Source organism: Mustela lutreola, chromosome 7, assembly GCF_030435805.1.
Source record: "Mustela lutreola isolate mMusLut2 chromosome 7, mMusLut2.pri, whole genome shotgun sequence".
In the NCBI taxonomy this organism is placed as follows: Eukaryota; Metazoa; Chordata; class Mammalia; order Carnivora; family Mustelidae; genus Mustela; species Mustela lutreola.
In genome coordinates this window covers 46095659-46110928 of record NC_081296.1, presented here as the reverse complement: position 1 = coordinate 46110928, position 15270 = coordinate 46095659, and the positions used below count along the sequence as shown (strand labels likewise).

At 37.6% G+C, this 15270-nt stretch overlaps 1 protein-coding gene across 1 annotated transcript in view; it reads left to right on the top strand.

Moving 5' to 3' along the window:
• ADAM10 (ADAM metallopeptidase domain 10) overlaps window positions 1–14943 on the top strand; it is a 137239-nt gene extending 122296 nt beyond the window's left edge. The window contains exons 13-16 of the mRNA XM_059180626.1: window positions 186–294; window positions 1002–1222; window positions 10710–10836; window positions 12685–14943. Of these exons, the coding sequence (XP_059036609.1) occupies window positions 186–294; window positions 1002–1222; window positions 10710–10836; window positions 12685–12779 (552 nt within the window). The 3' untranslated portion in view covers window positions 12780–14943. The remainder of the gene's footprint in view (window positions 1–185; window positions 295–1001; window positions 1223–10709; window positions 10837–12684) is intronic.
• The last annotated feature ends 327 nt before the right edge of the window (window positions 14944–15270 follow it).

Below are 15270 nucleotides of genomic sequence, written 5' to 3'. Positions count from 1 at the left end.
CGATGCGGGGCTCAATCCCAGGACCCTGGGATCATGACCTAAGCCGAAGGCAGAGGCTTTAGCCCACTGAGCCACCCACGTGGCCCTCTACTTAATTATTTTAGCATCAGAGGTGTATACCTGTCACTGTGAACACTAGGTTTGACTGTAGAGAGATTAATAACTGTCTTTTCTTTTTCTTGCAGCAATGTGCAGGTTCTATCTGTGAGAAGTATGGCCTGGAGGAGTGTACCTGTGCCAGCTCAGATGGCAAAGATGATAAGGAATTATGCCATGTCTGCTGTATGAAGAAGAGTAAGGCTTTTAAAAACACAAGACTATAAAATCTGTTTTAAAACCAATTTTTCTCCTTAATTTTTTTAAGTTAGTTTGTGTATTTATTTATTATTATTTAGTAATCTAGACCCAATGTGGGGCTTGAACTTACAATCCTGAGATCAAAAGTTGCATGCTTCTTTGACTAAGCCAACCAGGTGCCCTTAAAATTTTTTTTTAAAGTAAACTCTACCCCCAACGTGGGGCTTGAACTCACAACCCCAAGATCAAGAGTCTCATGCTGTATCAGCTGAGCCAAGCAGGACTCATTTTCCTCTTAAGTTTTAAGCATTAAACATAGTTATCCAGTTTGGACAGGTCATTTCCACTGATACTGGTCCTCTTTGGAAAATTTTAAATGTAGTGTAGCATTTTATTTCTAATATTATGATCCCTACAGTGTTTTAAAAATGATAAACTAGACAAAAACCTGCCAGCTTTATGGCAATAATTAATATAAACACCAATAGCCATTGTAGGTACAAAATCAGGTGTTGCTGGCTGGCTGTTTGTTTATATTGTATGTTTAAGGCTAATTACCAATGGTGTTATCCAGCCTAACCCATGCAAGTCTATATAACATGTCATGGTAGTGATTTTAGGCAGTTTTTTCCCTCTCCTCCCTCTCTCCCCAGCTAGCCTGGTAGGAAATCTGCTTCAACTTATATTTGGCATTTCTTTTCCAGTGGACCCATCAACTTGTGCCAGTACAGGGTCTTCGCGGTGGAGCATGCACTTCGTTGGTCGAACGATCACCTTGCAACCTGGGTCCCCTTGCAATGATTTTAGAGGCTACTGTGATGTTTTCATGCGGTGCAGACTAGTAGATGCTGATGGTCCTCTAGCTAGGCTTAAAAAAGCAATTTTTAGTCCAGAGCTCTATGAAAATATTGCTGAATGGATTGTGGTAAGTATAGTTTTTATTTATAAAGAAAACTTATCTTAACTTTTTTTTTTTGGTAATTTCACCTGGTCAGCAGTCACCAGAGAATAATCACTTCTTTCCTATTTATACTGGAATTAACTTTATCAGTTCAGTTATCCCTGTGTATGATTTTCTTTCAAAGTGGTCAGAAACCCCATATGTATATCTATATCATAGAGTAGATGGTAGATGATGGGGAGTCTTTCTGTTTTACTCTGCTCCCTGGTCTTCTGAGTGGGTTACTTCCTCTTCTGGTTCATATTATTAGGGCATTTTCCTCAAGTTGTTCTAGAAAGGCTTGTTTGCTTTTTATGTGTCTCCCTTGTCTCAATATGACAGATAGCCAGCTGCAGCTTCTACTTTGCTGAAATAGAAATTGGTGATTTTTCTGCAGTTTTTTTCTGTTTCAATATAATTCCTTGGTTTTTATCTTGTCAGTCATCAGAAATGTTGAACAGCTAAGATCTGATATAGAGGGTTTTGCAGATTTGTTAATGATTACGGATGTTCATCTGGCATAAATCCACTGAACTGTATTATTTTTAAGCTCACATTTCTCCAAGCTGTACAGATGTTGAATTACCTGAAAATTTCTTAAAAGATTGCTGAGAATGACTATCTGAAGTCACTTAAATATTCATGTTTCTAAGTGATTACATTAAAATATCAGTAGGAAATTTGCAAGTGTATATTTGAACATGTGCTATATGTGAATTGAATGAGTTTGCTTTGGAAATTGACTTAGAACTCAGGTCCCCCTTCCCCCATTCCCAAATTGTTTCTTACATTTTTTGTGTGTGTTCAGGACTGAAGATGCCTTAAAGGCACAAAAAAAGTCATCTGTGGTTTTTCATCCTTTTCGGTACTCTTGTAATAACATTTGTAATATACAAACTTTGAAATTATCTCCAGTATTAAAATGGTGTTTATTGGGATGCCTGGTGGCTCAGTCCGTTAAGCCCCCTGACTCTTGATTTCGTCTCAGGTCATGATCTCAGGGAGGTGAGGTGAGCCCCAAGTGGGTTCTGCACTCAGCAGAGAGCCTGCTTCTCTCCTCTCTCTGCCCCCTGTCACACATGCACACACTTGAACGCACTCTCTCAAATAAATAATAAAAAATGATGCTTCTTAAACATATGAAGAATAATACTCCACTTGTTAGAGTGGAGGATTTTTAGATTATATCATGATTATGAGGTAGAAGGATCACTGAACCTGGATTTAGGAAGCCTCGGATTTATTTATTTTTTTTTTGGAGAATACTTTTAATTTTCTTTTCCTTTTTTTTTTTTTTTTTTTTTTAAGCGCTTTGTCCAAAATGGGGCTTGAATTCATGACCCTAAATCAAGAGTTTGCATTCTCTACCTATTGAACCAGCCAGATTGCTCTAAGAGACCTAGGTTTTAAACCAAAACTGGGTCAATTGACTTAACTTAGGTCTCCTTAAAACATGATATGTTACTCATTTTCTTACTCCTGTGCTTGGTGCATAATAGGTGTTCAAAAAAATATCCATTAAGCTGAAGGTGCCTTTGGCACTGTGGCAAAGATGAAAGAGTATAGGCTTGGGAATTGTGCAAGGATTCATATCATCCTCTGGCATTTGTCAGATATGTGACTTTAAGGAGCTTACCTTTCTTGGTCCTTTACTTCCTTCTTTTCAATTCAGATCCAGACCCCCCACTCCCCCCATTATCTCTGATAAGAGTAAGTTGAGATCTGGTATACTTGTCAACTATAGAAGACAATATTTGAAAAAGTAATCTGATAATGGAGATCTCAGAGGTATGTTCTATTTGAGTGTATGTTGTGCCAGATATTTTAGGTTTTCAAGGTAGTGAATCATATCTAAAAATAATATATATATTTTTTAAATTTTTTATTTTTTATAAACATATATTTTTATCCCCAGGGGTACAGGTCTGTGAATTACCAGGTTAAAAATAATATTTTTTTACTTTTCTCCATTCTCTCTAATTTTGATTCCTTTATTTAGCATATCAAAAGCTCCTTCATTCCTATTTGAAAAATATTTAATGGAAATGATTTTTTTTTCCAGTTTTTTTTTTCTTCTTTTTAAGTGGGCTCCATGCCCAGCATAAGGCCCAACACAGGGTTTGAACTAACAACCCCGAGATCAAAACTTGAAATCAAGAGTCAAATGCTTAACTAACTGAGCCACCCAGATGTCCCTAAAAGCATTTTTAAAACCTTTTTTCATATTTAGATTTGAGGATTTAGTGAAATGCTTCTTAAAATGAATTGGCAATATCAAGTCTTTTCTTGTGTTCTGAAACTGATTAATCAGGCACTTTTGGTTTTATACAAGTTTGCCTTAAGTGAGTGTAGAATGCTTTCATTTTATATCACTGTTGACATTCCCATGCCACTCTTTCAGATAGCATGGTCCATAATGCTTGGAGAGAACCACAAGACTGTTGCTGCATTTGTGGGCATTCCCAGGCCAAACAGTTAAGATAACAAAAATCCAGTTTCTTAGAAGTTATTTATCTGATTTGTGTTCTGTGCAGAGTTCACTTGCATAGCAGAGTTTATTTTGTTACATGAATGCTTCATGCTCTGGTTTTTCATCATGTCAGGAAAGTGTCCTTCTAGTTAATAAGCTAGATTATTAGGATGCTTTGGTCTAAGATGCTGTGAAAGGAAGGAGGGTTAGTTTCACTGACTTTCCTTTCATACCCTGGCACCTTTACTCATCAGATTGCGTAGAGTAAGAAGAATCTGAACAGTTTAATACTTTTCAGGGCATGAGTTACTGACTGCTGCTGGTATCATGGAAATGATGTAAGAAAACTTCTACTTTTTTTTTTCTGGGAAAAGTTGTTTTTGGTAGTATTTTGAATGTATATACATATCTATATATATTTAAAGATTTTATTTATTTATTTGACAGATAGAGACCAGAAGTGGGCAGAGAGGCAGGCAGGGAGAGAGAGAGGGGAAAGCAGGCTCCTGCAAGCAGAGAGCCTGATGTGGGGCTCGTTCCCAGGACCCTGAGATCATGACCTGAACCAAAGGCAGAGTCCCTAACCCACTGAGCCACCCAGGCACCCCTTTTGAATGTATTTTTTAAAAATATGTTTGCCATCGGGCTCTCTGCTCAGCAGGGAGCCTGCTTCCTCCTCTCTCTCTCTGCCTACTTGTGATCTCTCTCTCTGTCAAATAAATAAATAAAATCTTTAAAAAAAAAATAAATAAAAATAAAAATAAAAAAAAAAGGGGCGCCTGGGTGGCTCAGTGGGTTAAGCCGCTGCCTTCGGCTCGGGTCATGATCTCAGGGTCCTGGGATCGAGTCCCGCATCGGGCTCTCTGCTCAGCAGGGAGCCTGCTTCCTCCTCTCTCTCTCTGCCTACTTGTGATCTCTCTCTCTGTCAAATAAATAAATAAAATCTTTAAAAAAAAAAATATGTTTGCTATATTTGTATCTGGCAAAGAGATAATGATAAACATCCTTTGGATTTATTAAGGAGTCGCCTAGTCCTTTTTTTTTTTTTTTAAAGATTTTACTTATTTATTTGACAGAGAGAGATCACAAGCAGGCAGAGAGGCAGGCAGAGAGAGAGGAGGAAGCAGGCTCCCCGCTGAGCAGAGAGCCCGATGCGGGGCTGGATCCCAGGACCCTGGGATCATGACCCGAGCCGAAGGCAGCGGCCCAACCCACTGAGCCACCCAGGCGCCCCGGAGTGGCCTAGTCCTTAAAAAGTTTGAAAGCGATTACCAAGAAATCTATAGAGACCTTGCATCCTTATCTCCTTTTTTTAAAAACAGGGTTGAGGGCTTTGGGTAGTTCTTTTTCACTTTCTTCCATAGTTACTGATGTGTTCACATCTTCTATATCTTTTGTATTAGATTTGACATTGTAGAAAATCTTCTTTGACTTTGATTTTTTTTTCAAATTTATCATTGTATTTCTCCATCTTTTTGAGGTTTACTTATGTATTTGAGAGAGACAAAGCATGATTGGGGGAAGGGGCAGAGGGAGGGAGAGAATCTCAAGCAGATTCCACACAAAGTACTGAGCCTGACCGGGGGAGGGGGTGAGTGGGGGGCTTGATTTCACTACCTGAGATCATGATATGAGCTGAAATAAAGAGTAGACATTTAACTGACTAAGGCACCCAGTTGCCCCTCTCCATCTTTTTAAAAGTAATTTCCTGTTATTTTGTTACTTTTTTCTTTTTGTTTAGATTTATCAGTTTTTCTTTTTTTATTATTATTTTGATAAGAATCAATTGTATTTCTCATTTTTAAATTAATTTCTTCTCTCATATTTTGTTGTAACTTTATGAACCTCAGTACTAAGTATCTGTTCTTCTTTATGAAAGATTGAAGCAAGTTTTCCTGAGTGCTTCATAGAACACTAGATGTATGGGTTTGGTAGTCAAATGAATCTGGAAAACATTATATACTGTAGTCCTCTCTTAGATACTTATGAAGAGTATTGTGAGAAGTCCTACAGTAAAAAATCCTTAAATTTCATTTTCCAAACTTACCTGACACTAGAAATCTTTATTCATGTAAGGCTTATTAAACCCTAAATATCGGGACGCCTGGGTGGCTCAGTTGGTTGGATGACTACCTTTGGCTCAGGTCATGATCCCGGGGTACTGAGATCAAGTTCCACATCGGGCTCTCTGCTCAGTAGGGAGCCTGCTTCCCCCTCTCTCTATCTCTGCCTACCTCTCTGCCTACTTGTGATCTCTGTCAAATAAATAAAATCTTAAAAAAAACAACAACCAGTAATTTTTATTACTGGTTGTTCATTAATTAGGGCTTAGACTAATTAATTCAGAATCTCATGGGATGGCGTTTAAGTATCTGGATCTTTTAAAAGCTCCTCAGCTATTTCTGGTGGGCAGCCAGGACTGAGAACCAACCATTTATCTAGAACCAGGGGTCAGCAGAATGGCTTATGAGCCAAATCTAGCCCACTGCCTGTTTTTGTGTGGCTCACAAGCTAAAAATGTTTTCAAGTAGTTGAAGAAATCAAAAGATATTACTGAAATAACATTCCTTTGAAAATTATATCAGTTCAGATTTCAGTGTCCATAAATAATGATTTATTGGAGCATGGCCACACCCATCCATTTACATATTGTCTGTGGCTGCTTTTGTACTTTGAGTAGTTGCAACAGAGACTGGCTCCCCAAATCTAAAATATCTATCTGGCCTTTTAGAGGAAACCTTTTGCCAAACCATAATCTAGAGCATTGGATTTCAAAGTGTGGTCCCCTGACCAGCAGTGTCAGTGTTGTCTGGGAACTTGCTAGAAAGGCAGATTATTGGGCCTCATCGTTGAGCCACTGAGACAGTAGGTGATGGTGCATGCTCAAGTTTGGAAACCATTTTTTTAGTCTCTGCAATGTAATGACTCATTTTTTAAAAGGCTTATGACAGAATTTTCTACTCTGTCATCCTCTCATGTTAAAATGGAGGGTGGATGTGGACCTTCATTACGTGGTAGAATAGGCCACATAGCTATCATTTGTGAAACCTGAACACCAAAGATGCAGTATTGTCATAGGGCTTAGCATATGGTAGGGATTCAATATATATTTGCTAGATGAATGTAGCAGATTTCTTAAATGTCATAATGTATATGGAAAAGAATAAAAATTGTGCATATTATCTTAACTTTGAAGCTATAATATCTTCAGGTTTCTCTCAGCGGTATTTTATCCTGCTTGCTCAGGCTGTGATTAAAGTAACTAAGAGATTAGGAGTCAGTTGCTTTCTGCTTGGCAGACTGGTGTGAGGGGTGGCACGTGGGGGTGTTGCAGGATGGAAGAACATTTAGTCAAAGTCTAGACACCAGTATATTCTGAAGGATAGAAGGGAAGCCTTTTGTCCCTGCAGGGTGGCAAAACGAGCATCACCACAAGGAGCTGTGGGCCCAAAAAGGCTTTGTGAGCCATAGGAGGTCTAGAGTCATTTACGGAGAGTGAGTTACCAAACTCTGGAACATTCACTGAAACGATTATCTGGTTGAGTTTTTCTGGAGATTTTTAAAAGATTTTATTTATTTATTTTAGAGAAAGAGTGTGTGCGTGCTCAAGTGCATGCTCATGCACAAGAAGGGGAGAGGGGCAGAGGGAGAGTGAGGCAGAGAAGTGGGCTCTGCACTGAGTGCAGGGCCTGCCACAGGGCTCCATCCCAGGACACCAAGATCATGACCTGAGCTGAAACCAAGAGTCAGGTGTTCAACCCACTGAGCCACCCAGGTGCCCCGTGGGGATGTTTAAAATAAAGTAAAGACTATCCTGTGTCTGGAGAGACTTGAGTGTATGTGTTGCTCCTTTCTCCTCACAGTTTTCTTTTGGGTGATACCTGTTTTATCATTTTATAATCCTATAGGTCCCTTTTGTTTATTTAGATTATTAAATAAAAAATAATTATAATTAGTACATAATATATTAGACTGGTAAATTTTGACCTTTTAATTTGTAATTTTTACTTTTTTTTTTCTACTTTGTGTTCTTTTGGCCATGTAAATGACTCTGTTGAATAACGTCTATCTGTTTCCTTTGTAGAATTATTTTCTTAGACTTGATTTAGTGCTTGGTAACTGCAAAGCTATGTTTTAACCTTTTGGTTATCTTCTCTTTGTCTCTTAAATTTCACTCAACACCCTTGTATCCATGAAAGGCGAGAGTTCACGCATAATTTACACTCATTAAATGTTTGTTGAGTAAGTGATGGCTCTCCTTTCTTTGATATTCTAGCAGGTGGACAAATTGTGGTCTTTTCTTTACAGATGAAACACATATTTTTCATTTGTTAGCCTGGTTTGGTATTCTTTCCTCTAATTTTATACTATGTATAATTTCACATTTAACCAATTCTACGATAATTCTCTTTTAAAGGGAACATTAAAAATACCCTTGACCGGGGCGCCTGGGTGGCTCAGTTGGTTAAGCAACTGCCTTCGGCTCAGGTCACGGTCCTGGAGTCCCGGGATCTCGGCCCGCGTCAGGCTCCCAGCTCCATGGGGAGTCTGCTTCTCCCTCTGACCTTCTCACCTCTCATGCTCTCTCTCACTGTCTCTCTCTCAAATAAATAAATAAAAATCTTAAAAAAAAAAAATACCCTCGACCAAAGTTGGCCATATTTATTTACTACGCTCTCAAATACACCATTGTTTTGTTTGTTTAGTTTTTCTTGCTGTATTCTCACCACTGTGACGTCTCGTTTCCCCACACACTAAACTCAGAGGAGCTGCTGTCGTCACTAAAACATCTCAGGCTGTGGGCTTTTGGGAACATAGTTAATTACCTGGAAAAATTTGGAGGAAGTCCAAGAAAACTGCTAAAAGGAACTGGAAGTCCATTAGGAACTGGATGCCATATTTTAGTAAATGTTTATTGATTCAACTGGACCTTCAACTTTTGACTTTTGTTTTCTACAGTTATAACCATAACTAAATCCAGGCTTGCTTTCTTCTCTGCTTCTGTTATTCTCATAACTACCTGCATCTTGTATTTAAGATGTCTTAGGTACTAAAAAACTAGTATCAGAGATACCAAAACCACTATTTTTTATATCCTGTCTCTGTTGTGAGAGCCTTGTCACATTATTTGTGTGGGCAATCTAGAAATAACAAATAAGCTCTTTAGAAGTGTTTATAAGAGTCGGTGTTTGCCATAGTGACTCACTGGTAATAACTAGTCCAACAGGTACTTTTTTGTGGGACAGGTACTAATTTGTAGCATATAAATTCAGGGAGCCTGTAGTCCAGTCTGGATTCGAGAAGACAAGCACAGAGAAACATATTTTCATTCCTGCCTGGTGTTTTCATAGAAAATAGGGAAGACCTATTTAGGGAATACCTCTTTAAGGAGGTGATACCAAAACTAAATTTTTTTTTTTTTTTTTTTTTTTGTCAGAGAGAGCGAGCACAGGCAGAGGCAGAGGGAGAAGCAGGCTTCCTGCTGAGCAAGGAGCCTGATGTGGGACTCGATCCCAGGATGCCAGGATCATGACTTGAGCCGAAGGCAGCTGCTTAACCAACCGAGCCACCCAGGCATCCCCCAAAACTAAATTCTTAAGGACTAGTAGAAATAGAGCGTACAGATGGATGTTTTATGAATAGGGAGGATCTAAAAAGTCACGTATTTTTTTTTAATTAAAAAGTCTTGTTTTTACTTTTTTTCTTTTTGTAAGTGTGATTATCCTTTTTTTTAATTGGCAAAGTAGTGATTGAAAAATAAGCCACCTTTTCCCCCTGAAGCCCAGTCTTCTCAAGATGATTTTTTTGTATATTCTTTAAAAACCATGTATACTATTACAAGTATTTATTTATTTATTTATTGAAAGAAAGAGAGCATGAGTGGGTGGGAGGGGCAGAGAGATAGAATCTTAAGCAGACTTCACACCCACTGCAGAGTCTGACGTGACACTCGATCTCACAACCCTGAGATTATGATCTGAGCTGAAATTAAGAATTGGATGCCCAAATGACTAGCATCCATATATATACATATACCTATATACATACATGTATGTGTGTGTGTATTTATTTACTTATTTATTTTAAGTCTATTTATTTATCTTAGCACAAGCAGGAAGGGCAGAGGGAGAGGGAGAGAGAATCCCAAGCAGACCCCATGCTGAGTGTAGAGTCCAGCATGGGGCTCGATCTCATGCCCCGAGATCATGACCTTAGCTGAAACCAAGAGCCAGTTATTGAACCAACTGTGCCACCCAGGCACCGCCCCCCCATATGTATGTATGTATGTATGTGTGTGTGTGTGTGTGTGTGTGTATGTATGTGTGTGTTTGTGTATATATATATTTTTTAAGTAGAATCATATGTGTACTTTGCTGTACTTTATTGTGCTCGTTTTATTTTTTTCCTCCCTCCTGCTTAATGGTTTTAGAGATTCTTGGTGGGAAGGTTTTAAAGAAGGGTTTTACAGAGAGGAATGGCGTGGTCAATTCCATATTTTAGGTAGTTGTAACACGGATGACCATGTAGAAGATGGTTTTGAGCAGGGAAGACTAGAGGGAAGGAAATACGTTAGAAAATACAGTGGACTTTAGGAATAGATGTGCATCTCCTGTGGCTAGCATATCATCCTGAAAGTCGGAAAACCACTGATTCTTGGTGCTTATGGATTGGATCACATTGGAGGTGATACTACAGGATCCCAGGGTCCTGGGATGAAGCGCCATGTTCGATCCTCTGCTCAGCTGGAAACCTGCTTCTCCCTCTCCCTCCTCTACTGCCCCTGCCTGTGTTCCTTCTCTCGCTGTCCCTCTCTCTGTGTCAAATAAATAAATAAAATCTTAAGGAAAAAAAGAAGAAATTAATCTTATATGTGGTATCTGTACACTTCCTGAAGAACAAATGTTCTTCAGAAATTAAAATGTAATATATATATTTTATGTAATATAAAATATTCTAAAATATTTTGCAGTTCTTTCAGTAGAAAAATCTTTTTATTTCTAGATTTATTGGTGGGCAGTATTACTTATGGGAATTGCCCTGATCATGCTAATGGCTGGATTTATTAAGATATGCAGTGTTCATACTCCAAGTAGTAATCCAAAGCTGCCTCCTCCTAAACCTCTTCCAGGTAAGACACTTTGAGCAAGGTATTTTTTTTTTTAAATAACTTTGAACTGTTCAGCAGGTAGAATTGAATGATAAATGGGTCTTTTAACAAATTTTATAGTACTTTCTCTTTGAGAATAAGATTAGTAGATGAATTATTTGATTTTTTTTAAATTATTTGATTTTTAAGTATGTTTTTTGTCAGTCCAATCTAGTTTGCTAATGGCTACCAATTTAATGCTAATCTGTCTTGAATCACTAAAAATATTTAGACTTGGACAGTTATATATTTGCCTGATACCTGTTTTCTCTTTTCTTATTTTTGTATTCTAAAATCTTCCCTTCTTTGTTTTTATTATGATTGGCTACTTCAAAATGATTGATTATTCTAATAGCTGTGTTTCTGTTATTGTTTCTATTGTTTGTGCTCTTAAAATGTTTTCTGGCACATAAATTCATTTTCCTGAGGGGTGATGCTTATGGGGAAATAAAGATAATGGTCTGTGGGAAGGGCTTAGGATGGAGGCTTCAGTCACCAAGAAACCGTGGTTTTTACTCCCCATCTCTGAAAACAATTTCTGAGGTTTGGGGTCCACCCTTGACCTCTCATGGAGACACAGCATTGGGAGGAGGCTTTCTTTACATTCGCTCCAGGGATTTGGAAAAGAAAAAGGTTAGGAAGCAACTGCTCCAGATGATTTAGTTCCCATCTGTTTGTGCCTCACCTTCCCCAAGCTATTTGTGGCTTCTGTGCTGCCCTCAGAAGTGCCTGTGCCAGAACTGTTCACTCTAGGTGTGGGGCAGACATGGTGCCATAATGGTGGGGGAGAACGAGAGGTAAATGACAGCTGTCCCTCTCCTGCCTCCCACAGACTTCTCATGAAGCCTCTCACCTCAGACCGAGTCTGAATACCTTACACAAAGTAGTTTAAAACTAGGGGTTTCTTACAATTTTTCCCTCAACTGTTTGCCTAAATTTACCTGTCGTGGCACAAGAGAGCTCAGTAGTCATGCTTAGGACAGCATCTTGGTGGGAATCAGAGGAAATGTGATTTTGATGTCACTGCTTTTTGTAAATTGACAGTGTGAGCGAGCACCATAGAATTTATATTAATTTCCTAGGGATTTCTGAGGGCCACATGACACTCATTAGATATGTTACCAACTATGATCTCATGCAACATAACAGGTTTTTTTTTTTAACTTGATTTCACTTTAAGCAAATTTTACCTTTTAAAAAAAAAAAAAAAAACCAGAAAGAAAACCAACCCTAGCAATTATCGAACCTTCCCAAAAAGCACTTTTACATGAATTGTCATTTAATCCTCACAGATTACATAGACAGGCTGTAGGGGTTCATTATAATCCCTGTTTTACAGACTAGGCATCTCAGTTTCAGAGAGTTTAAGTCATTTGCTCAAAGACTCTGTAATTTATTCCTCATAGATTCTGTCCTCAGAATATGTATTAATCTAATAGTTAATGTCTGTTGAGCACTTGAAACGTGGCGAGTTAACAGTGAGATGTGTTGTAAATACATCTGGGAATGTTGTAAATACAATACTGGGAAGACTTGGTATACAAGAAAGAATGAAATAGTTTATTAATACTTTCTTGTATTGATTACACCTTGAGGTGATGATATTTTGCCTATATCAGATTAAGTGGAATAAAAAAGTTACTAACATTATCTTGCCCATCTTTTTGACCTTTTTCATTATGGCTACCAGAAAATTTAAAATTACATACATGAGTTGTATTTCTGTTGGATAGTGTTGATCTAGAACCTTTCTTATTGAATTGACAGCTTTGTTTTTTAAGATTAAAAAGTGCACAGTAAATCTGTTTTACTTTTGTTCATGATTCGCAGGCACTTTAAAGAGGAGGAGACCTCCACAGCCCATTCAGCAACCCCAGCGTCAGAGGCCCCGAGAGAGTTATCAAATGGGACACATGAGACGTTAACTGCAGCTTTTGCCTTGGTTCTTCCTAGTGCCTACAATGGGAAAACTTCACTCCAAAGAGACACCTATTAAATCATCATCCCCCAACTAAACCCTCACAAATAACAGTCGAAGAAAAAATGGCAAGAGATCATGTCCTCAGACCAGGTGGAATTACTTAAATTTTAAAGCCTGAAAATTCCAATTTGGGGGTGGGGGGGGTGGAAAAGGAACCCAATTTTCTTATGGACAGCTCTTTTTAACCTAATGGCACAAAGTCTTAGAATATTATTACGTGCCCCGTGTTCCCTGTTCTTCGTTGCTGCATTTTCTTCACTTGCAGGCAGACTTGGCTCTCGATAAACTTTTATCACAAATTGAAATATATATATATTTTTTTCAACTGCCAATCAAGGCTAGGAGGCTCGACCACCTCAACATTGGAGACATCACTTGCCAATGTACATACCTTGTTATATGCAGACATGTATTTCTTATGTACACTGTACTTCTGTGTGCAATTGTAAACAGAAATTGCAATATGGATGTTTCTTTGTATTATAAAATTTTTCCGCTCTTAATGAAAAATTACTGTTTAATTGACATACTCAGGATAACAGAGAATGGTGGTATTCAGTGGTCCAGGATTCTGTAATGCTTTACACAGGCAGTTTTTGAAGTGAGAATCAATTTACCTTTTTATAATGATGGAGTTGGTTCTGATATTCATCTTGTCTTCATCCAATGGCTGCTGAGAGCACAGGAGTGACTACGCTTAGGAACACAGTTAAGTGTGCAAACTGGACGTATGCAGCATACTACTTCAGAGTCCGTTCTTACGTAAATGTCTGATTTCTGCTTACTTACTTTAACTTTCTAATTCCAGTTTTGAATTGATAGGTGAAGTTTTAATCACGCTTTGGTAGAAATTATGTCAATGAAATGATTTTTTTATTTGTAGCCTGTTATTTGTGTTTTCCATATATCTAAAGTATGCTAATTATGTTTTTGGTTTTCTCTGATACAGAAAAGAAAAGCTGTGTCTTTTATTTTATCAAAGTATTGGAACAGTTTTTTCAGCATACCATCACTGATCATTGGTAACCACTAAAGAAGGATGATTTGTTCAACTAGTAGTTAAAATTGTAGATAGGCCTTCTGACATTTTTTTTCTTAAAATATTTTAACAGCAGTGAAGGTGAAACAGCACAATGTCCCATTCCAAATTTATTTTTTAAACAGATGTAAATAATTGGCTTTTTAAAGAAAGAAAGCAAAAGCATTTAATGTATTAACAGGCTTATTGCTATGCAGGAATGGAAGGGGGCATTACAAAAAGTTTTAAGCTTGTGACGTATTTATTGCTTCTGTTTTCCAACTACATCACTTAAATTAGAAGTAAACAGCTATGATTTTTTCTGGCTTCACATAGGAGGCAAATTTAGGGAACATTGAAAAGATTTGTGTTTTGGCTTATTTTTTCCTTTTTGTTTCTTAAGAGTATAAGGTTTACACAATCATTCTCATAATGTGACGCAAGCCAGCAAGGCCAAAAATGCTAGAGAAAATAATGGGATCTCTTCCTTGTAAACTTGTACAGTATGTGGTGACTTTTTTCAAAATACAGCTTTTTGTACATGATTTAGAGACAAATTTTGTACATGAAACCCCAGATAGACTATAAATAATTCTAAACAGACAAGTAGGTAGATATGTATGTAATTGCTTTTAAATCATTTAAATGCCTTTGTTTTTGGACTGTGCAAAGGTTGGAAGTGGGTTTGCATTTCTAAAATGGTGACTTTTCTTCTGCAAGAGTTCTTAGTAACTTCTTGAGTGTGGTAGACTTTGGAACATGTACATTTTTTGCTTGTAATGTTATCCTGTGGTAGGGTTTTGGCAGGTACACACTGCCCTATTTTATTTTGAGTCTAAGTTAAATGTTTTCTGACAAGAGATACGTGCACTGAACTCTTTCCACTGCAAATCAAGATGTGGTAAAACAAAAGGATCAAGATAAATGAGATCTAATACTACTGTCAGTTTATGTCCACTGTGTTTTATACAGTATCTTTTTGTTCACTTTGGAAATTTTTACTAAAAATTGCAAAAAATAAAGTATTGTGCAAAGATGTAAGGTTTTTTGAAACTTGAAATGCATTAATAAATAGACTTGATGAAATCAACTTGAAGGTTCCATACTCTTTGAACTCTGAGAACTATCAAAAGGAGCTTCCCGCAAGGCAGCTTTTCCTTACTAAGAGAGAGATGATTAAGCAGAGAGGATGACTCTTTCCATACACATACGGATAGTTTTATTCCAGGTTAGGAGTCCATGAAAAAAATTTATGACTAGGTATCTCTGTATCTACACACAATGATCCTTTAAAAAAACACTCAACTGATCTCAGCTGCTTTACATTACTTCTAATCAATATTCAAAATGTTTAAAAGTCTTTGTCTTGGTAGACGAGCCAAGTCATTTTGGAAACTGTGGTCTTACATATATTTTA